The 27,785-nt window shown below is 48.4% G+C and overlaps 1 protein-coding gene across 1 annotated transcript in view; it reads left to right on the forward strand.

Annotated features, from left to right (window-relative positions):
- The first annotated feature begins 3,742 nt into the window (after positions 1 to 3,742).
- The window catches only part of LOC149342456 (integrin alpha-PS2-like), a 68,642-nt gene continuing 44,599 nt past the window's right edge, over positions 3,743 to 27,785 (forward strand). The window contains exon 1 of the mRNA XM_089544813.1: positions 3,743 to 4,031. Coding sequence (XP_089400939.1) covers positions 3,847 to 4,031 — 185 coding nt within the window. The 5' untranslated portion in view covers positions 3,743 to 3,846. The remainder of the gene's footprint in view (positions 4,032 to 27,785) is intronic.

Consider the following 27,785-nt stretch of genomic DNA (forward strand, 5'->3'; position numbering starts at 1 on the left):
CTTAGCTGTATTCCAATGCGCTACACCGCCGATAGCGCCATGCCGAAAAAAAAGCGTTCTTCTTACTCAAAAAGCCTGTTTTTAAAAGTTGCGGAATATCTTAGGTGCAGCACACGGTAGAAAGACTTCAAGTTCCTGTAGTGTGTAATGTCTTAAGGCCACTCAACATGACCATGAACCCTACGATAAGGTATTTCTGCTTGGACTGCACAGCTTGCGGAAAACGCGTAGACCTGACCGGAATACTGAGCCTGTTGTTACCCCTGAAACACATTTCAGTCCGATGCTTCAGCTGAAGGACATTTTGACGAAAGTGACTTTCAATCAGGTTGGTATCCTATGCTGATGTGCACCTCCTCTTTGCACCCCCCTCCTTTTATAAGCATAGTTCCTGGTTTTGGTGTTTAATGTGTTGACATATTTTCTGTTGCATCCGTAAAAAAGCACTCTTCTAACTCAAAAAAACTATATATAAAAACTGCAGAACATCGTGGATGAAATGCCTTTAATATGTTTCAAGATAATACGACGAACACCAATCCTGTTCGCACAATTTTTCTGTTCCACTGCACCAAATATCACGAGAGAATTTTCAACCAATATTCGAACAGTGCAACTGTTAGGTGTCCACCCTGTTTCGAGTGGTCACTTCACATACAGCTTTATTGAATTTCATCCTCGAGCGAGAAACAGCAAGCGAGTTTAGAAGGAAACAGTTACCGTAAAATAATAGAGTCACACATCAAACCAGCCAGCACAATTTCTCAGGGACTGACGAACTTATTTGGCGTGTAGTGGGGCTTATCTACTTATTAGTGAGTTTTGACCTCTGTGCTTGTGCCGATTCACTTACACGCTTAAGTTTTCCCCACTTTAACGCTGGGGGGTCAATCTAAACTGTATCGATTATATGTGTTCATACTCTTTTGCTTGTTTCTAGCTGACTAAAAAAATGGAGGGGAAACTAATGCCCATATATATGGAATTTCAACGCCTACGGAAGACATGCATCGATATCTGATCTTCTTAGCCGTTTCGGTTTGCCTACCTTGGAATCTCGTCGCAAAATGCATCGCTTGAAAATCTTACTCGACATCGTCAATACTCACACCAGAATAGACTTTCACACTTATATGCAGTATAACAGAACACGACAGACTCGGCACAAACACGAAAAATCAATTGTAGTTCCGAAATGCAGAACCACTGCATACGAGCTGTCGTTCTTTCCAAGAATGGTAGCTGATTGGAATGCATTACCTCGCGAACTGGTCACTTTATCGTCAGCCGAAACATTTTTATCTGCAATCAACTCCAGCCGGTCAAGTTAGGGTATTTGGTTCGATTCTGGAGTGCTGCCCTTGTCGCGTGTTGTTTTGTATTTTAATGTAAAGTGTTTGTTACTCGATTATTATTTGAGTTGTTCGGCAGAAATTTTGTTGCCTACCTGCAGGCCTTCTTTTTTTCCTTTTTTTTTCGTTGTTTGCTGTTGGCAAAGCACTGTGCAATTGTATCTCCACTCCTGCCTTGGGCACCAAAAGGCGGCTGGCAGTATTGAATAAATAAAATAAATAAATAAATAAATTGGTAATTCAGGACTTTACATCCACAGATTCCTGAATGTCCTCATGCCACTCCTGGCGCGTTTAAGCGATGGGACACAGCCCTGCGATGGCAGAAGCTGCCCCCTGTGGTTCTTGTGCGACGCAGGTTGCTCTTCCCGAGCAACCTCTCGCGGCTAATCATTCATTTCACTGCCGCCTACCACGGTGGTCCGTTTGCTCACAATCCACAATGGACAGTTTGTGACAACGCCACAAGGTCACGTGACCTAGCTGGCTCGCATAGGTTGCCGGAGCGGTCGGCTGCTCCGGCCGTTTCCTCTGCGAGGCGTCAAACGGCCGCCGAGGCCGGACAATTTTTTTCTGATAAGGGGGTACTAACACTCAGGTGTGAAAAGGCGAAGAGTATCTGCTTAACGATGAATATATGTTATCTCACAAAGTGATCTAATTTCAGTGCCCTATCTGCGCGCTTGTGAAAAGGTTACAAGTCTCGCCTCAGTGTGACCAAACATCGTGAGTCCTAGTGAGGTTTTCATGCCGTTCTGCGTTGCATATTCTTAAATTCGCAAAAACATTTCTACGTGAGCCCGACCTAAGCTAAAATAAAACAGCAACTAGCTAAATAAGGGATTGTTTACAAGGATTATTCTAAATAATGTGTCCATCATAGTTTCTGCCAAATTTGGCGTAGACTTCAAAACTTACGGACACCCTGACAGGGAGCTGCGTTTTGCACACAACCTCGTTGCAGTGACAGGAAGCGTCCATCCTTTGTGCTGACCAAGTTTAATCTGCTGTTTACAATTTTTTACACTGGAGTAATCGAAAAGGTTAATTACTGCGATTGGATCCCATATGCACCCAGCTCAGGGGTCGCAAACACAGGGCCTGCCGGCCCTTAAGATTTCTGCCTTTCCTGTAAGCGCCGAACGAGTAACGTCATCGCCTCTTCTCCATTACTATCGCATCTTTTATCGCTCTTCAGAGCTTGACACCGACCGGTCGCTCCCCTGCTTCGCGTGTGTCAGCGGCTAGACACAACTTGCATGGCAATCGAGGGTAGTAATCTCCTAACTTCACACTGTCTACGGCCGTGAGTCACCTTAATTTTCTCTACGTCCGAGGCGGCGGAACTGAAGTGCTTTTTGCCTATAAACCCGCCAGGATATTTCTGGAAAATAAAACTGAATTGACATAGACGCCCATGAAGCGTGCGCTGCGTTTCCTCCTTCCCCTCTGCATTTCCTAGCTACTAGCCCTTGCGAGTCAATAATTTCTCAATGCGACTTGCGTAAAGATATATGACTTCGAGTCTGTGAACTTGACAACAGGAGACACTACACTGAACGGCTGGAAAGCGCAATTTAGGCTCGGTGTGTTCTCATCGGCACTCCATCCATTAACCGCGGACGGAACTTTAACGTTTCCCGTAACGCAAGCGGGGAGCGGGGGGGGGGGGGGGGGGGGGGGGGGGGGGGTCGGTACCTATGTCAACTATGTGCCCACAACTCTCCTTATGAGAAACAAAAAAAAAATAGAGAGAAACAAAAGCGTATGCAATTCGCACTGCAATGGCCATTCACTACAAAAATAGCATGGACCCCTCACGGAATTAACTGTTCACCCATAGATAGCATCGAAGGGCGCATCGTACAGGCTCTTCCGTCGTGAGCATTGTGGAGCGTCCTCTGTTTTGGAAACAACGAGCTCGGCAAAAGCGGGGAAAATAAGGAAGGAATCTGAGAGGAAGTCAAAGCATATCCGCGGTTCAACGAAAACGTGCCGAGAATACGGTGCCAGTACAGACCAGTGTCGAAAACCTCGGCAAAATCGGAAACTGTCACAAAAAGAACGCATTCCTATTCAGGACCAGGCAGAACAAATAAATATAAAGAAACGCAAAACTAAAAGCCTATGTATAGCGTGCCAAGTGGCGTCGAAGTCGAGAAAGAAAAGTCCCAAGCTGGAAACACGGGAGGGGTCGCTGAGCAGAAAAATAAAACGGACGAAAATTAAACAAGCAGAGACACTGAGAGTGAGAGAGAAAAACCGCAGCAGCAGTAGCGGAGAGTGTGCAGAGCGCAAACGCTCGCAAATCAGCGCTCTCGCCCTCCCCCTGCTTCCCCACCACCTCCGCGTCCCTCCCCCTCCTCCTCCTCGCGAGGCGCGGAAGTCGCGGCTGCTCCCCCCGTGGCGGAGACCCGGCTTCGGAGCCGGTGCAGCCTCTTGCCGCCGCTGGCATCGCTCCTCCCGAGCCTCGGCTCCGTTCCCGCCGACAGAGATGCGGACGAACAGTCCGCCGCCCGGACTGACGACGACCATGTACCGGTTGTTGTTGGTGCTTCTCGCTGCCCCTCTTGCGCGGGCCTTCAACATAGACCTGCCATCCGCGCTTGTGCATCGCGGACCCGATGGGTCCATGTTCGGATTTGCCGTCACCGTGCACAGGGACCGTGGAGTCAACTGGTGAGTAAACTCCCTCGCCTCCTTGTCTTGACGCTTACTCCTTTGAAGAGAGAGCGAGAGGTTGCGCACACACACTGGACGGTTTTTGGAAGGTGGCCCGGAACCAAGGGGCGTGAAGGTGTTCCGCGCTGCGACCCAAGACAAATTAGGGAGACAGAGTAGCAGCGCAGCTCCACTTTTGGAATCGAGTCTCTTTCGCTGCTGTCGCGAAGGTGTCGGCTTCAAGACGCGGTCATTGCGCGTATAGTGCGCTTATATTGCACAGATGCCATTTCTTCAGTGCCGGCTGGCCGTCATTCGGCTAAAAAAATAGATGCACTCCAAGGCTCGTACAATGCCACGGGTTTCATCGCTATAAACACTCAGCGGAAACAGTGTGGTGCTGGCGATACGTTTACTTCAAGTGTAAAAAAGTACGTGGCTCCGTTTCCGCTTGACAGTTATCTTCCCCTGGAAATGTAGGATGCAGTCATTCCTCCAAAGAAAATTTGTGATTGCTGGGTCGAAGCAGGAAGCACGATATAGAACATTCTCAGAGCCAAGAAAATCCGCCATGCGAGGCGCCCGTGTCCATGAGGGGTTCACTTTAGATTTACATTATTATAGTGGATTCTTTGTTTCATACGTCAGCCACAATAGTTAAATATTTGTGTTTGACAACATCCAACAAACTTGGTACTAGTGGTTTTTAACTATTGGTACTAGTGGTTGGTACTAGTGGTTTTAGGACGAATCCCATGACTTCATGCAACGCACTCTAACGAAGTAAGACATCTGATTCCTTAACAAGAAGCGCGGACGCCCGCCAACGACCCTTTAACCGAGGGACATGGTGGAAACGTGAGGGACATGGTTGAAACGTTTCTAAGCGGCGGCCTTAACGTTGCTGCACTGCGCACGCCCTTCGCATAAAGCGTCCAGCAAAGCCTTTTCGCCTCACAAGTCCGAACAACCGCTCGAAACTCAAAACTTTATTTCTTACAGTAAACTGCGAACCTTTTGCTTGCCGTTGTAGTAAGTCCTCGAAGAGTAAAGGCTAGTTATTCTTTAAGTTGTTTCGATGACTTCACCTGATTAATGTCTGCATGAACGAAAGCGGTGATTGGGTAGATATGTAGTTCAGAGAAGGGTCGTGAGTTTCGCGTCCTTGACATAAACCAGCGCAGTAAACTGCTTTATCCAGGATATATACCATATCCACTCTTGGAATGTGCATGGTATGGAAGTGAGCGGCTAATCCCGCAGGTACGCGGATATCACTGCAGTTAAGCCTTAATTAGTTGGACATCTATGAATGTTCCGTGCCGTTCGGTGCCGCACTGTGGAGTATCGTGAATCAACATGTGCCCAGATTCCTAACGCTTGTGGTACAGAAGTTTTCGCTCACAAAACAGACGAAGACTTATTGCGCGAACAATGAGAACTTCTAATATAAATCTGTAGAGAGAAATAAAGGGGCCGAAAAGGTGTGCTCTCCTCCTAGAGTATACACGTGATAAGAAGAGAATCACTGGCCGTGCTCTCGAACACTTCTGTCCCCTCGTCTCTTTGATGACACCGCCGGAACGGGCTATACGGCGGCAGGAGCGGGCTATATAGGCCCCACTTCGACGAAGTCTTGAATGGGCCGTGCGATGCACACACCCCGAGAAGCGGGGCGGGTCGACGAGAGATACGATGCGTCTGGCGGAAACCCGACCCTGCCGCCGCAGGCCGGGGTCCCGGAGCCGCGACACAAGCGAAGCGCCCACAGAACCTTGGCTCTTGCCGCACTCAGCAGCCGCCACGCGCATCCCGAGTCAACAGCTGGGCCAGCCTGTTTCGGCATGCGTGCGCGTTGTCGTCGTGCGGAGCAACGAAGGCATCACGACCGCGGTGTTCCCAGAACTGCTCCTTTATAGCGAACACATCGTTACAACGAACGCAGTGTACACACGCGGCGTATATACAGAGAGGCGGTACGTAGTGAGCTTACCACGATGCTTTACTACGAAAGCGGACCGACGGGAAGACCACAACAAACAAACAAGCGTCATGTGGGCATAACGCGCTCCATTCATTGGGCCGCGCGCAGCTGCTAAAAGCGTGGGGTGGGCTTGCGGCGTTGATGACAGTACGCGTATAGAAGAGAGTGGCCAGAAAAAAAAACAGCGTTGTCAGCGTCGCTGTAAGTGAACCTTCTTTGCGTGGTTCATGACACCTTAAGGTCGTCGTGAATTTTGAGGCATAATTTTGCTCTCAAATCAGCCCTGTAGGGAGAAACTTCGCCCTATTTTAGTCATTGACGACTTTATTTTGTGAATCAGGTCGCATTATGATGTTATCCTTCGACGAAGTTTTTTTCCCTCTTCCTTCCATGCGATAAAAAAGACCTCAAAGCACCAGTTTTCACTACGTGTACCTAACTCGATCAGGCGCGGTTCTGGTAAATTCGAAAACAGCAGATTAACCACGAGCGAAGGAACGAGGACACGAAAGAGTGCACACAACACAGGAAGGGCGCTGGTTACCAATTCTTTCTTGTTTCATAAAGTCGCACGCCCATTGACACTGTACCACGCGACACGGTCAGCTAATTGACAGTGCTGAAGACCGCCTCAAAAAACGCTCAACAATCATTATAAATTGATCAACCAAGGAACAAGAAAAAGAACTGTTGTGTGTTCTCTTTCGTGGCCTCGTTCCTTCCCGCTGGGTTAGTCTGTTGATAGCTACTAACCAACTAGCAAAGAACAAAATCCTGGTTCAAGTTAGCAAAATGTGCACCTGGCAACTGTGGAGAACTTTGCCTTCAGTTCAACTGGCCACTTTGGGAGCTATCCAACAAACACTTACGCGTTATCGCAAGCGTCTGTAAGATGTCGATGTGCGAAAAAAAAAAAAAAAAGACGCGGCCGTCAAGTCTAACTCACGAGCATAGGAAGAGAAAAAAAAGCAATTCTAAACCTGATCACGTGAGAGGGTGTGTTGTTCTTCAAAGAGCTCGTATTTACGAACGAGGGCTTGTGTTAGTTTGCCTTTTCGGAAACGAAAGGAGGGGATGTCCTCTATTGTTGCCGAACACCACGCTCCACTGTTTTGATGCTTACCCTTCAGATTATTTTTCTAACCGAGCTTGGGGCGGGTCTCTCCTTTTAATTGAGCGCATGTCCCAAATTAAGAATAAGATTATGCCACACTTTTGTTTTTGCTTTATGTTGCAGAATACGTTGAGCGAGAGAAGACACAACGCAGACATAAACATAAGCTGCTTTTGTCGATGTGCCAAAAACAGAAATAGAAAGATCGTTTCCTTAATGCGACACTTTCGAGCAACCCACTCTGTCTAGGGGGTGGAGTTCAGTTCTGCATTGCATTATTTCGGGGCCGATGTCGTGAATGCAGTAATACTAACTCGCATTGTGTGCAAGCGTGAACTGCGCAGAGCTCTTCACCTGAAGCACTTGTGGAGTGACGGGGCTTTCTTCGTACGGCGCTGTGCTTCGGGGAGTGTATCTGGGGGACCACTGTCAAGATTAGGCTGCACACAACCAAAATGAACTAGAAAGTACTAGGTGAAGCACTGGTTAACGCTAGGTGAACATTGCACACAGCATGCAAAGCTAGGTCGTGGGTTCGGATCCCGCCGGCGACATGCGGTTGTCTTTCCTTCTGCTTCTTCCTAAAGTCGTCCCTACTAGAAATGATTACGCGGCTAATATCCGACTCTGATGGCCACACACATGCACACAAACAAACAAGCAAACAAACAAACAAAAATAAACATTTCCCCAAGCTTTCCTTAGTTTCAAACACTGCTGGCTTCTTTCACGCGCGTATCGTAACAAGGTAAAAGCTTGGGCGAGTTGGTGGTTGATCATTCTAAACAGCGCAAAAAAGACGCGTACAACAGGAAGAGATGTACAAAGCAGAGCCTGTTTGTACGTCTCTTCCTGTTGTCCGTGTCTTTTTTGCGCTGCTATGGAATGAATATCGTAACAAGCTCCTCATTTCCTATCTTTTTCTGCCTTCTTATTCAGTCATTGTCCCCGAAAGGCTTCTTTTGGCGTCCATTGGCGAAGTCTCAAAGTTCAGTCGCTCTTGCATTGCGCTGCTGCCTATGAGGGGACCGCGCTGCTTGGTTTGTACAGCAGTGAGCTGGAGATAGGGAGCGGCCTTGTAAATACGTGCAGTGTGCTCAGGAACGAAGAAATCACCTCCTCTGACTCTGTGAAAACAGCCCACCGGAACGGCAATCATTGCAGGGCCCCGTCAAATAAATCTGCGAGTGTGTCCTGATACGGCGCGGCTCAGGCAGCAGCATAAGGGCGTGTGCCTCGACATCGCGTGTTTACCTTAGCAGCCGTGCGCGCGGGACGTCTGCCAAATGACGCGGGCATACGTCGTGAGCCTGTCGGCGCCGCATGTTTAAACGCTCGCGCAGCTCCCGCCCCGCGCCGGACCACTTCCGCTCTTCGCTGCTGAGCACCCCCCCCCCCCCCTCTCTCTCTCTCTCGTTTGCTCGCTGGTCCTCTCCCGCGTGCCAGTCAGTCGTCGGGTTCGAACCGTGTTTTCGACCGGCAGGAGTTACGACCCCCGGAATTGGTTTATTTCCACGTTGTGACGGCGCCCTTACGGACCGTGCGTGAAGAGCCCCGTTTTCGAAACACTGCCGGCCCCCCGCTGCTTGGGATTCGCGAAGAAATATGTTACAAGGCGATGAAAGTGCAATCATTCGGACCTACCTCTAAATATATCTTATTTTTTTTCTCTTTATAAACGTTATAATGAAAAGCAACACTATTTATTTATGGAACTTAAAGTGATCCCTGTTGTTCACTTTGATACGCAACTGTGATGTACGCTTTTGGAAAAGCGTCCGGCGAATAATTTTTGGACAGTTAAGAGGTGCAGAAATAAGTGAGACGCAAGGACGTAAATTGAACGAACTCGTGTATTACGGACACGATTGAGAGATTTAGCACGGCGGAGGCCACTGGGTGCCTGCTGGGCATGTGCAGTGGCAAGTGCGTGTCCGAAGTAACGCCTGCGCGTGCGTAGCAAGCAGCAGGCTGCTTCTGCTTCGGTATGTACAGTTTTTGTCAAAAGTAACCAGGCTGGATGGTTTGCTTCTCAGTCGCATATTAAACCTATTATACAAGCCTTCAAGTTCTCAATCTCTTTGTTGTAAGGAGAACCCCTATCCTCTCCTTAAAATAACTTTTTTATTATTTTTAGGAAGCCGTGAGGGCTCTACTATACAAATGAGAAGCAAATCATGCAGCCTGGTTACTTTTGACAAAGACTGTACATACGTCTCCGCCGTGCTAAAACTCTCTATTGACGAGAGGACGGATTCCTGATGTTTCTCGCGCGTAAGCTCGGTACGAATCGGTTAGCACCTGCCCAGTAGCCAATCACAAGCCAGCGAGACGATACATCCATGAAGGCGGCTAATCACAAGGTTTTTTTTTATTCCTAACAAGACTTTGTTTATGCCTGCCTATGTATGTCAGATTTCTCGGGCAGACAATATTCAGGATAAAGTTAATGCCTTCGACGTCAAAACAAGTAATTAAGATTCATCATCATCATCATCAACAGCCTGACTACGCCCACTGCAGGGCAAAGGCCTCACCCGTGTCTCTCCAATTAACCCTGCCCTTTGCCAGCTTCAACCACTGTACACACGCCAACTTCTTAACCTCATTCGCCTACCTGACTTTCTGCGACCCCCTGCTACACTTCCCTTCTCTTGGAATCCACTCCGTTTCACTTAATTAATTGTTAATTAAGATTTACACATACTTAAGCACTCATACGAGTTAAGTACATGATTGCTTCTTGTGACCAGCAGCTCCTCCGACGCTCATGATCGCCCATCACCACTACACTTATACATCCTGTCACCTTGCTCAAGAGCTCAAGTTAAAACTTTGCGAAAGGTGACACAATGATGAAATCGAAACCGGATTTCGTGCAGTGCACGTTTGTCGGCAGAGAAAGCAGTAAAAGAAATGAAACTACAACTATCAGAGACCACCCCGGAGCTCTAACTTCGTACATTCAAACTTGATTCTGGTTGCTTCGGGTCTACAGACGGCGACACAAAGCGCTCCCTTTCAGTCCGCAGCAGCAGCTACGGGCCGCCGCGCGTGCCCCCTCCCGGCGTCGCCATTTTCGGGGCTCGTAGTAGGCGGCCTGGATAGCCTGGGCGCACGCATGCATTTTCGGCGCGCGCGCGCGGACCGGGGTGGCACGTGCGTCCCAGCTGGGGCCGTCGCTCGTCGCAAGGGGCGCCCATCGGGGTCGGGGAAAAGCGTTTACGGCCGATGCCCAAGGGCAGTTAACTTCTGGCGCCATCTGGGAGGGGGGAGACGGACAGGCTTCGGCCGACCGACTGGCCCTGCCCGACTCAGCACCCGCCGGGGCACGACAATGGGGTCACTCCGTCTCCCTTTCCGAGAACATGGGATGCAGAGAGGAGGGTGCGAAGACGACTCGAAAGCAGCGATCTCTTCGAAGGGCTGCAAGACAGACGAAAAGAACTGAAATTGGCTGTAGGCCTCTGCTGATTGTTCTGCACGTGTGCCGCGGCTTGCTGGTCGGTGTGGTCTGTGCATCTGCACGGGGTGCGTAGTAAGTGGAGAAGGTCGAAACACACGTTCTTCAGCTGCCTTCGTCCGCAATTCGATTGGAAACTCTACGAGTAGCAAATAGCATGGCTGCATTCTGTCGACTGGCTCCAACAGATTGGTGGTCCAGGTCGCGCTGTCAGTGCACTACCTACACCTGAACGCCGACCGAAAATGAAAGGTGTTTTGGAAGTAATGGACGTGAAGAAGGCTAAGTTGCAGCATCTGTCATAAAGTTTCCAGGGACGCGTTCGTCTAAACAAATACGCAGTCTGACAACGCACGATAACTCGAAGAGCGTAGGACGGCACCCGCTTAAGTCCCGTTTCGAGCAGCTGTCAATTCCGTCACCGTGAGAGTGCTATTCTGCGTACACAAGGTCTCTGAGCTGATCAGTCTTCTTACTACGTGCGCTAGCTCCACCCGCGATGACCTCACTCCTAAACGAAACGGGTTTTTAGAGGGGTGGCTGTGCTGTCTGCTCTGCCCAAAACAAAGTAAACACTTCGACTGATTTCATTCGACGCGATTGACAGGACGTTGCTTATTATTTCTAGGGAGGAATGTCATCTGCGTAGTGCGTACGCGACACTAATGTCATTCTTGTTATCAGCTGGCAAAATCTATATAGTGGTGAATTCAAATGACAGATTTGAGCCAAACGGGAGTCCAGTGCCGTAATCGTAACGCAACTGAATGGGGAAATTGTCATTTGCGTTTCACAACTCCGTCTCAGTGCGGTGACAAACCGGCAAGCCACTCATTTGGGGAGGCAGCATAAGAGAGTTGAGTGAGACAATCTCTAAGAAACGTGGCTGCACACTCTCATTATAGCTATTCTGCCTTTAAAACCCAGAATAAAGAGATAACTTGCGTCAAAAAAAACTTTGTTGGGATTGTGAGTACTCATAATATGCAGCCCAGAAGCAGCATCGAATCTTCAAAGTGGGAGAATAGTAAATTTTACGGAGTGTCGCGACCCCAAATCCATTTATTGCCACCGCTTGTGCATTAGTTATGGTACAGAAGGTAAAACAGTCAGGTTCTGCACAACCCGGTTACATTCCCAGAAGCTCTTCAAGCATAGAACGTTCAGTTTTCTGCGTTCATGGAGAACTGGGCCGACTTTATTCAAAGAGAAATTTGCACTTTTTGCATTATTGCTCAGGTGTACAACAAGCAAAATTACGAGCATGGGAAACGTTTTTTAGAGGGACACCGAGGACAAATTTAAGTTGTTTGTATCGATTGATTACCCATATCTAATGACAAATATAATACTCCACTGAAAATTCAGCTTCAAATATGCTAGAAAAGGTCAGAAAATTAAATGCAGGTGCCACCATCACCGGCCGATTTAGAAGTAAACTTAAGCGTCTCGACACAGTATTTGGAGAGAAGATCCTAGAGGCTACGCTACAGTGCCATCCACTTCAAAACGGGGATCCCGGAGTCCTTTTTGGTGTAGACGCCACGCGTTCGATTCGAGTGGCGGGAAAATGTTTAACTGCAATTTTCTCCGCTATAAATGGGTTCTTTGCCGCCGGACAAATATCAACGTACACCTAAAGAGCTATACAGTCGATTTTTTTACTGAAAACGAAAATTGCATGCAGTCGTACTCAGTGTACTTTATAACAATTATCGATTAAGATAACTAACACTCATGAGCGCTGGTCATCCCGTGCATTGCTAAAGTTCCCATATGAATAAAAATAAACGAGAGAGAAAACATCGTAAGGAGGATAGATTCAAATGGTGATAATTGTGTCTCAGTGGCTTCAAGGGTATAAGACCTCATTTCTTGATGTTGTTGAACCCGGTTTGGAAGCGAAAAGCTTCACTGCGCTAGTCAACACCGCGCTTCGCGTGAGCCGGCGTATGTCGGAGCACGAGTGACGTCACGCACGGCGCAGGCTACTGCGCATGTGCGCCGTCGCTTCTCCTCCTCGCCACCGTTTCACCTTTCGCAGCAGCCGTGCGCAGTGCGCATTTGAAAGCAGGGGTATATAAGGCGCGCTTGCCCATAGAACAGGCGCACGCTGCCGCGTGCTATGCGTCATCGTTTGAGGTTCGCCGCAAGCGCGTGTTTATCGCGGATCACCGCAGCTTTTCGCTTCGAGATATCCAGGCTTAACATTAGCTAAGCCCCAGGCAATTTTTTATTGATGTCATCATCCTGCTTTTTTTTTACAAGTATGTAATTGCTATTTCACACACAAAAAGAATAGAGAAAAGAGATAGAAGAGAGGCAAGTAACAGATATCTAACTCATGAGAAGGTTAAAGAACAGGCTCGCAAATGGCAACGGAACGAGCACATGAAAACCTGCATGCTCCAGACAGAGATGTGCATTGAAAGAATATGGTAATAGAGCGAAATAAATTGGTGTCGAGGCAGAAAAGGTAGAAGGGAAGAAAATAACCCAATAAAACAAAAGCCATACTCAATGCACGGATTAATCTTTTGTTAATTAGCAACGTATTGATGCTATGCAAAAGTTTACTTACTGGCACAGCGTTCCTTTTTGAAGGAGTTCCAAGTGAAACGCACGACCACAGCAGATGCTAGTTAGGAGCGAAATGAAATTTTTGTTGCAGTTGTGCTAACATATCGTTTAACTCCAGTGCTCACTTCACATAAACTGGCACTCACTACTTACGCGGCAGAGAGCGAACGTGCACGAAACAGCTATAGCTAAGAAGTGGATCACATTACACAGCGTGTTAAACTTTTACTCGCTTTGCGAATTTTCGGACACCATTCAACTGAAGCTGTCTCTGTAGCTTCTAGAACGCCGCACGGTTTCAAAGATACTCGCTGTCCTTCATGAAACGTGCTTAGTTGTACTTCATTTACGTAGCCCACACACCTGGCGGTGGAAGCGAGCAGAGTACCTTTCCCGGCACATTGCCAGTGCTAGCCTGAACGTCTTGCTTGTTTGACGGCGGATGCGTTTTCCTTCATCTTACCTAACCAAACTTTACTCCGAGAGGCCGTAAAGTGTGGTGTAACGACCAGAATGTTTGAGAACTTCGCGCCATCGCCACTGTAACTTCTGGCTCGACTGTCTCAAGTTCAAAGCGGCTGGGTGGCCGATGGGAGAGAACCGGGAACGCAAGGAGTGGCAAGACGAAAGAGAGAGAGAGAGAGATGGTAAATATAAATGCACGAGGGAGAGAGAGAGAAGATGGAGATGAAGAGGATGTGGGAGGCCGGCGTTGACGGACGAAGTGCGTGCCTCAACTCCCTTACCCGGACAATGACCGCGGCGGAGTTCGATGCGCCTCCGCATCGAGGCAGAGACAGAGACAGCGTTGCGTTGCGCTCTTCTTGAGCAACGTGCCGATGAAACTGAGGAAGCCTGTCAAGTCTTGAACCCATTTTCCATTCTTTGCCTCTTGATAACCCCTACATAAAAAGAGCCCACCGCATCGCCCGGTTCAGCCATAGTAACGCAGTGTATCCCCTACAAGCCCATACTGTGACATTTCAGCAGTCATTTTTTCAGCGTACTGCACGAGACTGGAATGACCTGCCCACCGAAGTTGCCATTATCATCAACCCAATAGAATTCAAGCGGAGCGTCGCCAGCCTTTCATCTTAACATTTTTTACCATTGTTTGCCAGATACCGTCCACTCCCTCATGTAATGTCTCAACCGAGACCTTTGAGGAAATAAATAAATAAATAAATAAATAAATAAACCCAAGCTGCAGCGTGCGTCAAGGCATTCTCAACGAAAATTGATTATATAGCGAGTGAAAAACGAACGCGAGGGTTTTGTGGAAGCACCAAAACACGACTAGCGTATAGTTCCTGATGGCTTCGAATTCGTGGAGTTTCAGCACTGGAAAGAAATATCCCAGAAATAGTTCTCGACGACCATCGCTCTGCCCCCGTGGCCTCTCAGCCCTCGCCATATGCGGTGACAGAATTCGTGGAGCAAGTGGATCTTTATGTATTGGCATAAACCATTCCCGTACTGAAATGACCAATCTGTGAAGAAGATATACGCGCTTCCGACAGGTAGATATGTGAAAATGGGGCGAAAAAAAAATCAGTTCTTTTTTATGGAATCATTATTGTCCATTAAAAGAATATTACACATCTCGAGAACTGCATTGTTTCGAAACATTTCTTCACTTGTTGAATGACCAAAATCTTAATACATCAGCTGTTCTGGCAAACATTTTTGTCGGTGTTTTGTAGTATATAACGCAAAAAATTATAAACGCGATTGAAGTTGTAAATGCCACTGAAGAAGCTCAAGCGGGAACATCACACCATCGCGAACCCACGGCGTCAGATCTTGGTTTCTTCGGGCTCCACTGACTCCAGTTTGAATGCAGTCGTGGCTGTTGCCTTCCCCCAAATTCACTTTGGTCCCGAGCTACAGTGTCTGAAATCTTAAAACCAATATGTGAAGGAGCACCTCTTTCTCAGTAATCACTTAGGGGTCAGTTGGCAGGTTAGCTAAGCAACAACAAAAAAATTAAGCAGAGAAAAAAGCATGCAGCCTGTTTGGCGGCTCGGCGCTCGGCTGCTCCCCTCCAAGAGGACATCAAACACACCTCTCGCAGTAGTCTATGTACAAAGGGGGAACCGAATACAAGATGTAGACCAGGATTGATGCTGTGTGCCGGCGGATGTTTCTGTTTGATCGCCAAACGGAGCTCCGTGCGAGCCGGAAGCAACAGGCTTTCGCGCGACCCGACATTTGTCAATACGGCGTTGCTCAAGCGGAACCTGCTTTTACCCTCACTCAATCGGCGGCAAGCGAGTCGTATTGCACCAGCAGATAATCTGAGTCACCATGAGTTCACGAGCGCGGGTGTAACGGCGACGCAACCGCGTTCATGGGAAAACTTTGGCCGCTAGCCCACAGCCTTCGCGCGCTTAATAGACAGTTGAACTTTATCGATCGCAACTGTGACCGCTTTTATTTCAATCTACGGCTGTCATAGCAGGCATATGTTTAGCGCTGTTTCTTGATTTATATGCGGGATCATAGCAATGCCAAGCGAAGCACATTTGCCGTTCTGACAGCGCTAAAACACCAGTCATCGGCTTTTTGTATACGTGCACGCAAGGAGTCGCGTGAGATACGCATTAATGTTCCTTAAGTACAGTCTTGTCAAAAGTAACCAGGCTGCATGGTTTGCTTCTAGCTCGTACAGTGGAGCCCTTACAGCTTCCCTGAAGCTGAAACGGTCGTTGAAGGTAAGGACTGGGGGTGTTCTTACCTTCCAGCACGTTATGATCTTTAGGAAAGCCACAAGGGCTCCACTATACAAGCTAGAAGCAAACCGTGCAGCCTGGTTACTTTTGACAAAGACTGTACGTAGCTCGTATACGCATCCCCCCGAGTAAAATAACGGTGTCCGTCACGAATGCTTATCCGGTGCGCAACTACCGTTTGGCCCGCTAGCACTAGGGTTTTTACTCCACCGAAAAGCCGCTGTCTGTTTGTCTCTCTGGTCCTTTCGTGACCAGTAAGAATTGGGTGCCAACCGCCTGGGTGGCAGGTGGGCCACCTAGGTGACGTGGTCTTGTGACGTCACACAACCTGGCCACCGTGGTATGTGACAGCTTAATGATTAGTCGCGAGAGGCTCCTCGGGAAGAGCAACTTCGGTCTCAGAATCTCCACCGATGACAGCACGGGCCACCACAGGGCAGTGGCGCGTCGCCTAACCGCTCCACCACTGCGCCAGGAGCGGTATGGGGACTGCCAGCTATATACGGTCGTAGAGAATGATCAGTTATACTGCAGTCAGCTCCAGAAGTCTAAAATGATGCAATATCGCGCAAACTTACATCACACGGACATAACCAAGATAATGCCATTTCGAATACAGCAAAACCAGAGAATAAGCCAAGGTAAACCATGCAAAACCATGTCTAACCACGCCAGCGCGCGATAATTCACGATGTAGCTGATTTTTTTTTTTTTTTTTACAGGTTAACATTTTTTTGTGCTTTAGATTATTTACGACCACGTTCATCAGCTTGAAAGCGCTAGTACGATATCACTATACGAGACCACTTCGAGATCTATACGAGGCCACTTCGTGGACAAATTGAGAGCGTTCCTGATAACAGATGCGTCACGGCGGAAACGGAGCCTCAGAGGTGAAATGCGACTCACGACAGGAGTGCTGGCTTGTAGTGCTAAGATTAGATTAACCTGCCTGTGTTGCGGCAAGGAAGTAACACACCTTGAGTACTCGCCTGTGCTCGATAGCCACCGGAGAAGCAATAGCTTTTCGACAGATGCAATGAGCAGTGGCTACCTCAGACAAAAGTAGACTATTCTTACACCGGACAAGAGCATGATTCAGACCACTCCATGGCCCAAGCTGTGCTTCCTGTCTGTCTCCGCACCGGCTTTTTCTTACTGTACCCCCCCCCCCCCCCCCGCCGCCCCCCTTTTCAGCCTCTTCAGCCGATGATAGAGGGGCTGAAGCGTCTACTCTTAGACAGTTGCTGTACAATTTTTCTGTTGACAACTCTTTCTCGTCCTTCAGCACAGTGCGAAGAGCTTACTGAAGAAAATGACGGAGCTTTGCAACACACCCCTTTAAACTTCCGCTTATAACGGCGGTGCTGAGGTGTTCCTCGAACCAGACAATTACCGCGACATTTTCTGCTTAAGAACCTCATTCCTTGACCATCTCAGCTGAGTGCAATAAGCTTCTTTAAAAACGGGCAAGGAGATGCAGCAAACGCGAGTTAGAAAGCAGACGAGACATGCGCTGTGCTTTAGACTTGAAGTTCCGTGCTTTGAGAAATTCAAGTTTTTCAACATCAACGAGAAATTCAACAAGAAATTTCAACAAGAAATTCAACATCACAAACTGCCATGCAGGCATATCCGCATTCGTACACGAGACAAGGTTGACCCATATAAGCATTTCCAGCATGACAGGGTCCCTTAAAATATAGAAACTCTTTATCAGGAAGCCTACTGAAGGTTGTAAGTGCTTCTGTCATCTCTCCGGTTCCTTGTTTATACTGGCGAGTCTATAGACTCCTCCACTCATGAAAATCTTGACGGTGTCCGCGCGACCTGCAATAATCGGTCAGCTTGAAGTGAGAGAAAGCAGACAAGGGGTCCTCACGCTCTTTTACGCACCGAAAGGGCCGACGGACTCCGAGTGTCGGCAAAAGGCTACGTGAGATGAAGACTTTTGACAGAAGTAGCAATGTCGTAGTCCATGATATTTGGTTGCATTTCTGATGAAGAGTGATCAGGAATGTATCAGTGATAAGACTGTCCAGTTGTACAGAAGTGACACGACATTATTAAATTCTTTGGTGTAGGAGGTGTTAATGAAGAACTTTCTGTATACTTGTACGTTTTTGCGAATATCACTGGCGCATGCGCCAACCTCTGTTTCAACTGCCACCGAATAGAGCAGTTTTTAGTTTCGCTCGTCCTGTCTAACTGTGGTCGTCATTTAGAGTAAGTCCTCATGGCTTTACAAAGCACGAGGAGAGCACTTGATGCGCCGCAAGCGAACGACTGGCACAAGCTTTCTCCTGGCCTGGTGCTCGGGTTCTTTGAGGTAAAATGCTTAGGAAATGGGTATTTCACTCCACCGTTAGTGTAGTCGAGAACGCCTTGTTCTATGGCGCTCAAGTTTTTCCCGAGTCGCTATCGCCGCCTTTTAATCTTCTTAATGCAGCCAGGTTTTCGGACAGAGAGCGAGCGATACGGGCGGAGTCTTCTTTAACGTCTCCAAAAGCAACAAAACTTAAAAAAAAAAAGCTATTGGTTACGAAACCCTCTGTAAACGTAAGAGAAAAAGAAAACACAAGAACCGCAAAGCCTTTTCCCACGCATGTTGCGCACATTCCGTTCTTTTTATGGCACATTTGGTTTTCCGAACTGTTAACATCCGATCTTTCCCACGCTTGGGTCATAACTAAGCGACATGTCTTCGACAGAGTTGCAGCTTGGCTGGTTTTCTCGCTACGACGTTGCGTAGGCGGCTCACTTCGCTACGGAGTCGAACGCAGTCGCTGCGACAGACGGGTGGGGATCGAGCCTCGAATGTGCGTTCCAGAAACGGATGTAAACGTGCAGGCGCGTCGCAACGAACCGAGTGAGGAATTGTGAGAGCCCGTGGGAGCCATAAAAATAAAGCGTCTCCGGCGAACAGAGCGGGTCAGTGGAGGTGTTATTTCGAATGATGAGCTAGTGAAACCGGCTAGAAACCGTTAATTGCTGAAGCTGGAAGAGGAAGTAGTAAAACTACGACGTCTAACCAGTCCAACTTCCCGCTGCAACACATAGTGGTATAGTACCACCATCGCGTGGCCGCAGCGCCAACTAGCGGCGACGCGCTACTGTCGCAGCAATGTAATCGCCGCTACGGAGAGCTGAACCAACCAACCACTCTACAGCTAAACTTTCGACACTTTCATCGCGCCCTTATCAGGGCCGAGTGACGAAACCGTTGCTATCCCCTCCTTCAAAAGCTCCCAACGCAGACAGCCGCAGGAACAGTCTTATCATCATCGGAACAGTCTTATCATCATGCTTGTGCGGCGTGTATTCCTGCCTGCACCTCCGCGTACTGAGGCAAAGGCAACCATCGCGACAGGGCGCCGACAATCGGGTGCGACCTGTCGATACCTTACACCATTCGTAAGTTTCCACTGACGTGTCTCTGCGAACAGGATTTCCGCAACTGTCTAAGAGTAAGGGCTCCGGCTCCTCCATGATCGGCCGAAGAGTCTGAAAGGGGGACAGTAAGAAAAAGGCGGTGCGGAGACGAACAGGAAGAACAGCTTGGGGCATGGAGTGGTCTGTATCATGTTCGCTCTTGTCTGAGGTCACCACTGCACATTGCCTCTTTCGAAATTCGCTATTGCTTCTCCGGTGGCTATCGAACACTGCTGAGTAATCAAGGTGTGTTACTTCCTTGCCGCAACACAAGCAGGTTAATCTAATCTTAGCACTACAAACCTAGATACCGGCTAAAGCCGGTACTCCTGTCGTGAGTCGCATTTCACCTCTGAGGGTCCATTTCCGCCGTGACACATCTGTTATCAGGCATTGCAAGTGACTTCGCAAACACGTTACAAGCGCTTCTAACCATAGGTTTCCACGTTTTTATTTTCACTGCGTACATTACGTCAATTATCTGTTAGGGCTTCTGTTTACCGTTACCCTTGTTACTGTTTGACACTTACTACGGTTGCTGAACATGTCTCACTTGCATAGCGGCTTTCACTACTTAACTTCTGCTTCTTGCGAGGCGGCGGAAGAATCATCCATTAGTGGCCTGAGTAGTGCGCTGCTCTTCACCCTTTTTCTCAACTCTCCATACTGGCCCGTGGGAGTTTGCCCATGAGGCCGTTTGGCGAATGGTGTTTGAGACCTCGATCTGATATACCTATGTCATAACTGAATGCGGCTTCGTTGCGCCATCTCTCAGCCATCGGATCAACTAATCCAGAGCCGCTGATTTTCTGCAAGTTTTCAGAGGAGTGCCATCACTCACAGGCCTCATGAGCAGCGAGGTGGCTTAACGTGAAAAGTTGTGTGCTCAGCCAGCAACAAGCGTATATGATGCAATGAGATTCGTAAAAAAAAAAAAAAAGTGACAAGCCACTTGAGGTTACTGTGGTCTTCCTCCCGACCAGCTCTGTGTGTCTGAACTGTTCAAGAGAGCAAAACCCTCACCATAATCCACAGTATTGACCCACGTTCTGCTCGGACTCAAGCAATAACGCATAAGAAGAGGATCGCACTGTCAACCTCTGTGATCTTTGTGCAGCGTTCACAGAACCGTATACATCATTATTTTACATTTAAAAATATCCCGAAATGAGGGCACCTGAACAACTGTCGTTAAATCCCACGTTACCAGTTCTGTCAGTTTTTTTTTTCTTTTCGCCTTACGCCAAATCATGTAAACTAAATGCTCGAACATACCGAAAACGTAATTCTCGTAGCTTACTCTCATACAAAGCACGCACAAATATTAAAAAGAATTATTCTTCTCACTAACCAGCGCAGAATAAAACTCCTTGACTGCCGCTCTTTGTTATACCAACCTGCAAGTGTCTTCGCAAATGCGTTACAAGCGCTTCTAACCATAGGTTTCCTCGTTTTTCTTCTCACTGCGTGCATTATGTCACTTAAGTGTTAGCGCTTCTCTCTATCGTTGCCCTTGTCACTTAATGAATTTTCTTTTGCCTTAGTAGCCTGTATTTTTATTTGGTTCAGTTTCTTGCTCCCAGCGCAATCTGTCTCTTCACATGAGTTGTTTTTCGTTACACGTTATCTCTTTCTATGTACTTTTGCCCATCTGCTTGTTCTTCAAAGACTGCAGCATGATTGTAAATGAATAAATAAAAATTAAGAGACCGTTTCCTCGCTGGAGAACTGATCTGAACAGCGAAGCTCCAACTGTTAAGCTGGTTTTACCATGACATTGTCAGTTAGATGAAAATAGAGTTTTGATTGTGCATCCCCGCGCTTGACATGTGCACGTGGCGCCATCACGGGAGCCACGTCGATACCTTCTACACCATAAAAAACGACATAAGAAATGGTTATTCCACTATTTAGTCGCCACGCAGGGTCGCTGCGAAGGTGGCCTAGCAATTATGAAACGGGTATGTATTCTACTGCCTACCAATGCTTTGTCGACGAAGTTCACTTCAGCGAAGCGGAACTAAGTATTCTCCGCAGAAGCTTTTCTATCGCTGTCGTAAGACACCTCGGTCACGGTGGTGACATCATGCGCTGACCTTGTGAGGTCGCGTTGGAGGGAGGATCGTGGTTATGGTTACGCGCCTACGCTCGAGGTGCGACTACAGAATTCTCGTGCAATAAACCGTAACGCTGGACTGAAAAAGAAAGAAAGAAAAGTGTGGGTAAGGCTGTGATTTCTTGTACGCGACCTCCGTCCGTCCATGGTGGGAAAAAGAATGCACACTGCCACTCTCATGTCCGATATTGGGATATTAGTACAAGTACGCGATGCTTAGAGCTGCCTTGGTTCCTCGGTATCTTTCGGGTCACTAAACAGCAGTGAGCTTATATTGCTTTTGAAGGTAAAATATTTTCAGTGCCACGTACGGCTTATCGATCACCCTGACGTGCTTGCAGCTTCGTGGAAAGCCGTTGTCCGAGCAGCACCTGGACTCTTTCAAGGGACGGTATCTGATTATCTTAGTCTGCAAACCATTGCACCGTTCTTGTTTCTGCTGTTGTTTTTCGTTGTTTACGAAACGCATTCACCTTGGTGCGGGCTGCGAGGAGACGACGATGCGAGCACTGGCGAGGGAGAGAGATAGATAATAAACTTATATTGTGTAAAAGGAGACCACAGCGGATTGCGGGTGGGGCCCTCAATCCAGGGCTCCAGTAGCTTGCTTCCGTCGATGCTTTCGCGATGGCGACTGGAGCCTCCTGATCTTCCAGGATGCTGCTGGCCACCTTTAGCTCCCACTGCTCCACCTCCGAGTTGAACGGCTTTAAGTGGTTGTGTTGAGCTGTGCATGCCCCCCCCCCCCCCCCCCCCCTCGCCCGCAAATCTTCCCAGCTGACTCCTACCACCTAAGACGCATACCACTCACTTTCCCCATTCTTCACCACCTACAGCGCATTCATCCAGCATTGTACGCAGATACGTGTCCCTGGTGTGGGGATATTCCTACATTCACATCAATTACATGGAGTTGCGAGGGAAGACGCGCTTGTGTTTGGCCCTTCTACCAATAAATCGACTTCGCAGTCATATCTGGGGCTGTGGTTTTCGCGTTGCCGCGTGGCAACATCTTCACCACTGCACCTTGGAACCACCTCATCCAGAGACGAATTACTTGTGTTTGCTTCTGTATCTGTGCGCCGTGAAAGTGATAAGAGGTAACGTGGAAATTCAGGCGATCCTGTACACTATTTCTCAAAAAAGCCATGCAACTTGTTCACAGCTACACTGCTGGCACCAGCTGTTCGCACGTAGTGGTCGTAAGGAAGCCTTCTTATCAGTGGGCCGTCTATTAGTAGACGCATTGGAACGAAGCTTCCTCCTTTTGAACCTTAAATGCATTACTTGTGCACATAGGCAGCGAAAACCAGACACGTGCGTGACACTCTATCTACTCGATTTACTGGTCACGGAAACTGACGGGCTCGCCAAGGCCACCGGGACGTCAACCAATCGGTGTGCTCCGTTGCGAACTTCCGGGAGTAAAACTGCTGCTTCCGGGCCTCTTTTTTTTATTTATTTTACAGTGGAGTTCCAGTTCAACATTCGTTTTTATTTCGGCACTTTTCGTTGAGCGCTTTTACCCAATTTCGCGGGCTTTTTTTCCCGAACGACGGTAGAGAGGGCGAGCGCGTGCGTCCCAGTTCGACCGGGCGCTATTTTCGCTTTAATAAGGAGCGTCCATCAATCAAAGCACGGGCGCGAGACGATGAGAGCTGGAACAGGCGAAAGAAAGGAACGCTTGTTTCGGGCGTGGCACTGAGAAATGGGGGAGAGGGAAAAGAGGGCTGTGAAGTTTAGTTCAGAGGGAGCATGGAGGAGGAGGAGTAGCAGGGAGAGGGACAGGGTGTCGCATAGCCGGCGCATAGGCCGCGCGGTTTAGCGTCTAAGCACTGCAGTGTGGGGAACCGTCTTTATCCTGCCATCTCGTTTTCTTTTTGTTCTCTTCGTATACTGTTCAGTGATGCAAGTAGCGGCGCACATTCTTTCTACCAGCTGCACTGCTGACTTTGGTGACAAGAGATATTTGTTGATGATGATGATAATGATGGTGGTGGTGATGGCGGCGGTGGTGTTTTTTATTTATCGCTCGAGGGCAGCTTTGGCGAAATAGCGCCATGTCACAAGGTATTATTCGGCTATACAAGGCGGCGTGAAAGACCCATTTTTCAAGCATTTCACCCCAAAGGAGCCGAGTACAACCGGTGGATAGTAAGAAGCGACTCTGGGGTTCGAACCCATCACTTCACGCATGCGAGGCAGATGCTCGATTCGCTAGATCACCGCTGCGAAGAGATATTTGTGTGCGACAAGGTCACACTCACTGTGAACGGTGTCACTTTTACGTCAGATTATTCGTACTGTGCGTGGCACAATGAAGGGCATGAGGCAAAGACAGCGCTGTTAGGACACTCGGCTGCCTATTGCAGCTAATGTGCGGCTGCTGGCACGAAGAAAGCGCATCTTATAATTTTTCGCTTCTTCTACTGCTACTCTGTGTGTGCTTCTTTTCTTTACAGCTAATTAAAGAGAAAATTACGTCACAAGGAGCCATAGGCGGGGTGGCCAAGTTAGACAGTCCTAAATATAAAGCATAATCAACCAGGTCTTCCTTACAATGTTGTGTGCATTTAGAGCCCGTCATCGACAACGCGTGCATTCAGCATTGCGGGGAAGTTTACGGTATAGCGATAAGCTAAAACACTTCCTCGTGTCAAACCCTTCGTACTGAGTCACCGAAGGCGGCCTACACGCTAAGGCGTGAGATGACGCGAGGCTGCGCAGGCCTGTAAATGGGTTGGACGGTGTATATAGTACGCCCAAAAGGCTCTTACCGAAGCAATATGACGCCGGATAATTTACGCATGCCGCTGCAGCTGCACGAGGTTTAACGACCTTCGCCGCGTTATTTGTGAATGCGCGGCCCGTGTCTCTCGTTCGCGCGTCGCGAATTGAGCGCGGTGAAGGACGGTACTCGCGACGGCAGAGAAAACAGCGGTGTGCAGCTCCCGGGCCGCCGCGTGCGGTGCGGCGGGGTTTTCCCCCGCCGAGAGACGGGTCCGCGGCGGCGGAGCCTCTTGGCAGGCGGGGCTCAGCCTGGAAATCCGAGCCGTCGGCGTGCCGCTATTTGGGGGCCGGTGGCAGCAGGCCAGGCTGTTTTTAGGCCGGAAGTGACTTGCCTCCGCCGAAGACGACGACGCCCCCGCCGCGGACGCACGAAGACGCCGCCGGCGCTGCTCGAGCCTCTTTCAGTGGCCGGCAGTGCTCCTCTGCTGCCCCTGTGGCGAGTGCTGCCCTCTTCCTCACCTCACTTCCACTTCCTCCCCCCCCCCCCCCTCGCCACCACACACCACACCCCTCTACGCACGTGCCGCACGTGCAGCCCACTAGCCGCGCTCAGCTCTCTCTCCTTTCTCCCTCACCCTCTCCTGGTTACGCGAAAAAGGAAAGCAGGGAGGCAGCGACGACTGGAATCAAAACCAAGGCCTGCAGGAGACAGCGAGGGTAGTGAATCCAAGGTCAGGAGCTAGCTGGTAGCTATGTCGCCCGCTCCACGATGTTCTGGTCAATCTTTCTAGAATTCCTTTCCGTCCTGATCGGTTCAATTATCTCTGTCATTATAAGCGTAAATTTCCACTCGCAGAACTCGCAGGTTTGCCAGTGGCACTGGTGCACTGCTACTTCGTAGGTCACGGCTCGATTCCCGCAGAGGCGGCCGCACCTGGGTGGCGGCGCAATATAAAAAATACTACCTTTCCGAGATTTAGATGCAAGAACCCGAGGTGATCACAACAGTGTCGCTTTAACATGAAAAAGATTACTCTACAAGCTTGCGCCCAAATCACCTCCTTAACGATTCCGAAGAGAGGTTTTCTATAACTCAGTGAAGTCTCGCTCTCGTACGTAGCTGTGGTGCAGCTGTTTTCTCAGCAAGTAGTCGATCGCGAAGATGAACTTAGAAGTCAGTGCGTAATTAATAAATTTTGCGTACCAATGCAAAACAGTTTTGAATGGTGAGCAACGTCTGGAACGTCAGTTAATTAACCGTGACAACCTGTCAGGCGTCGGGGCTTACGCGTGTTTGCTTATTTAAGCCATTTTATCGTGGATTTCATGACTGCTTCTGGCGTGCTTTCGTGCAGCGTTTACAAATACTTTTTGATATAAGAAGGTTCATCCAGCTAAGAGTAGAACAAATCACACCGAGAGGTGCAGTTATCTCCTCTCTTATTTCTGGACACATTAAAATTGGCTTTACTCCGATCTGAGGGCAGAAGCACTTCTAATATATGAGCAATTTTGAAGAAGGCCTCGCAGTGCGGACAGAAGTGCACTATTTCACCGTTAAGATTCTGTTGCGCTCAAAAAATGTATACGCCACTGGATCAAGGTAATAAATATTAATTAAAGAAAACCAAATTTTGCAGCAGCACAAGCCGGTAGCTTGAAATACAGAGATGCATTGTCAATTTCAACCCAGGCATCGAAAAAATGTTTTCCCATGGCCTCCATACGGTATCTAGATCTTCTTTCCGCCTACAGCTTCACATTAACGAGGCCAACTTGCCAGTAATTTGTCAGCCGGTTCTAGCGCTTTTAAAGGTAGAGTACCTCGGCCTTGAACCGTTCTCTTTCGATATCGCGAGCGGCTGATATGGTTGAATCTTTTCTCCTGTGTTCTATAACGTGGCAGCCATTTTCGCCCGCACGCAAATGCAACACAAGATTTTACGAAGAAGTCTCATCATCATCATCAAGAGCGTTCTCATAGAGTACAAATAGAACCTGGAAGGCTATTTCTTGCCCCTCTTGTTGTCTTGTTATAATGGCGTGTCTTAACGACATCATGGATTGATTTCGATCGCACTATAACGCACAGTGTCTAACTTTTCGCGATTTTGTGACCCCTGCTTTGTATAATACGTGTTTCACTCGAAACTTATCATTAGTGCCCCAAAATAAGTAAAAACTTCTCGGACTTCTGACCCTTAGACGGGACAATATCACATGACAACAGGTGGAACATACTGCCAGGTGCCTAGCATCGCCAGGCCTCCGCGCATTGTTGAAACGACGACGAAGCGACGGTTATGTCGAGAGGGCCGCTCGGCCTATAGACCTGGCTCTGGGATGATAAGGACCCACCTCATTTTTGGGCTCTTCCCTGCTCCTGCCTGCAAGGCTCTCCTTGGGCCATGACACTATTAAAGAGGGCCTCCTAGCCTTCTCGTGTGCCTGTTATGGTACAAGTTTATCTAGATCACATTCTTTCTGGACAATGGATGACCGTTGCAGCATTAGATTAGCAGATGCCAGTAGTCACTGTTTAAGTACGACGCTGATGCCGTTTGCTTCAGACAAAACATTCTACTCAGCTGCCGCTGATGAACGGGGCATTTTATGTCTACTTCGTAAGAAACAAGAAATTAAAGTCAGCGCTAAAAAAAAAATGTATAACCGATTATGGAACCAGGTAACATAACATTTATGTACAGGGTTCGACAACCTAACCTGAAATTACGGAGCGTTTACCAAGAAAATAGTTACTCTGTGCAGCCACAAGAACACTAGCTTAGGTAGTAAGCAACGCGGCAAAGAAAGAGGAAGAGATGCCCGGATGAAAACTGCCGGAGGAAAAAAATCACGCGTCCCTATTTTGGCTTCAAGCCTTTCTGTCCTTTCGAGGAGGGGCCTCAGCTTTTCGGGCTTGACAGCTCGAGGCACCGCGCTTGAGCCAAGCTGGGGCAGCGAGTCTATTTACAATGTTGTGAATCACACGACGTCGACAGAAGTGTACTTCCTGCCTCAGGGGGAGTCCCACGAGAACGTGGCAGACCCCACCGCTAGCTGCGCGTCTAAAAGCGTCGGCGAAAAGTTCCATGCTGAGAGCTTTTGAATTATCCTTCTGAGCGGCCAATGGATAAATGTCGCCACACGTACAGCTATATTTACAATCTGTAATTTCTGTTGCAGCCAAAGGACACTGCGGTCATGGTAATGAAGCCAGAAATTGGTGACTTAGGAAAAACAGATAAACGATAATGAAACTTTAAGGCAGCACAGGAAAATGAGGACGACCAAGAAACACAGGAAAAAGAGCACCAACAACTACAGGAGAAGAGCTACTCCTAGCTCTCCCTTATAATTTTATGGCGAATAACCGAATAGCCAACACCAAGGTTTTAATTAACGTTGTAGCCTCTGTGGAAATGAGTGGTTAACAGGAATATAGTTTGCTTTGTGGCAGAACAGCTTACCTGTGAGCCAACAAGATGCGAAATTGCACTGCGCGATGTGTATCCACTTCAGGAGAGAGCAAACGTGCAGTCTGGCAAAAATGGAAGTTTTCCCTCGACGGTTTTCTTATTCTGTGTTGTGAGAAGGCTTAGATGAATGCCCCGAGCTAGT

Source organism: Amblyomma mixtum, chromosome 5 (assembly GCF_055824585.1).
Source record: "Amblyomma mixtum isolate Tamu chromosome 5, ASM5582458v1, whole genome shotgun sequence".
NCBI lineage: Eukaryota > Metazoa > Arthropoda > Arachnida > Ixodida > Ixodidae > Amblyomma > Amblyomma mixtum.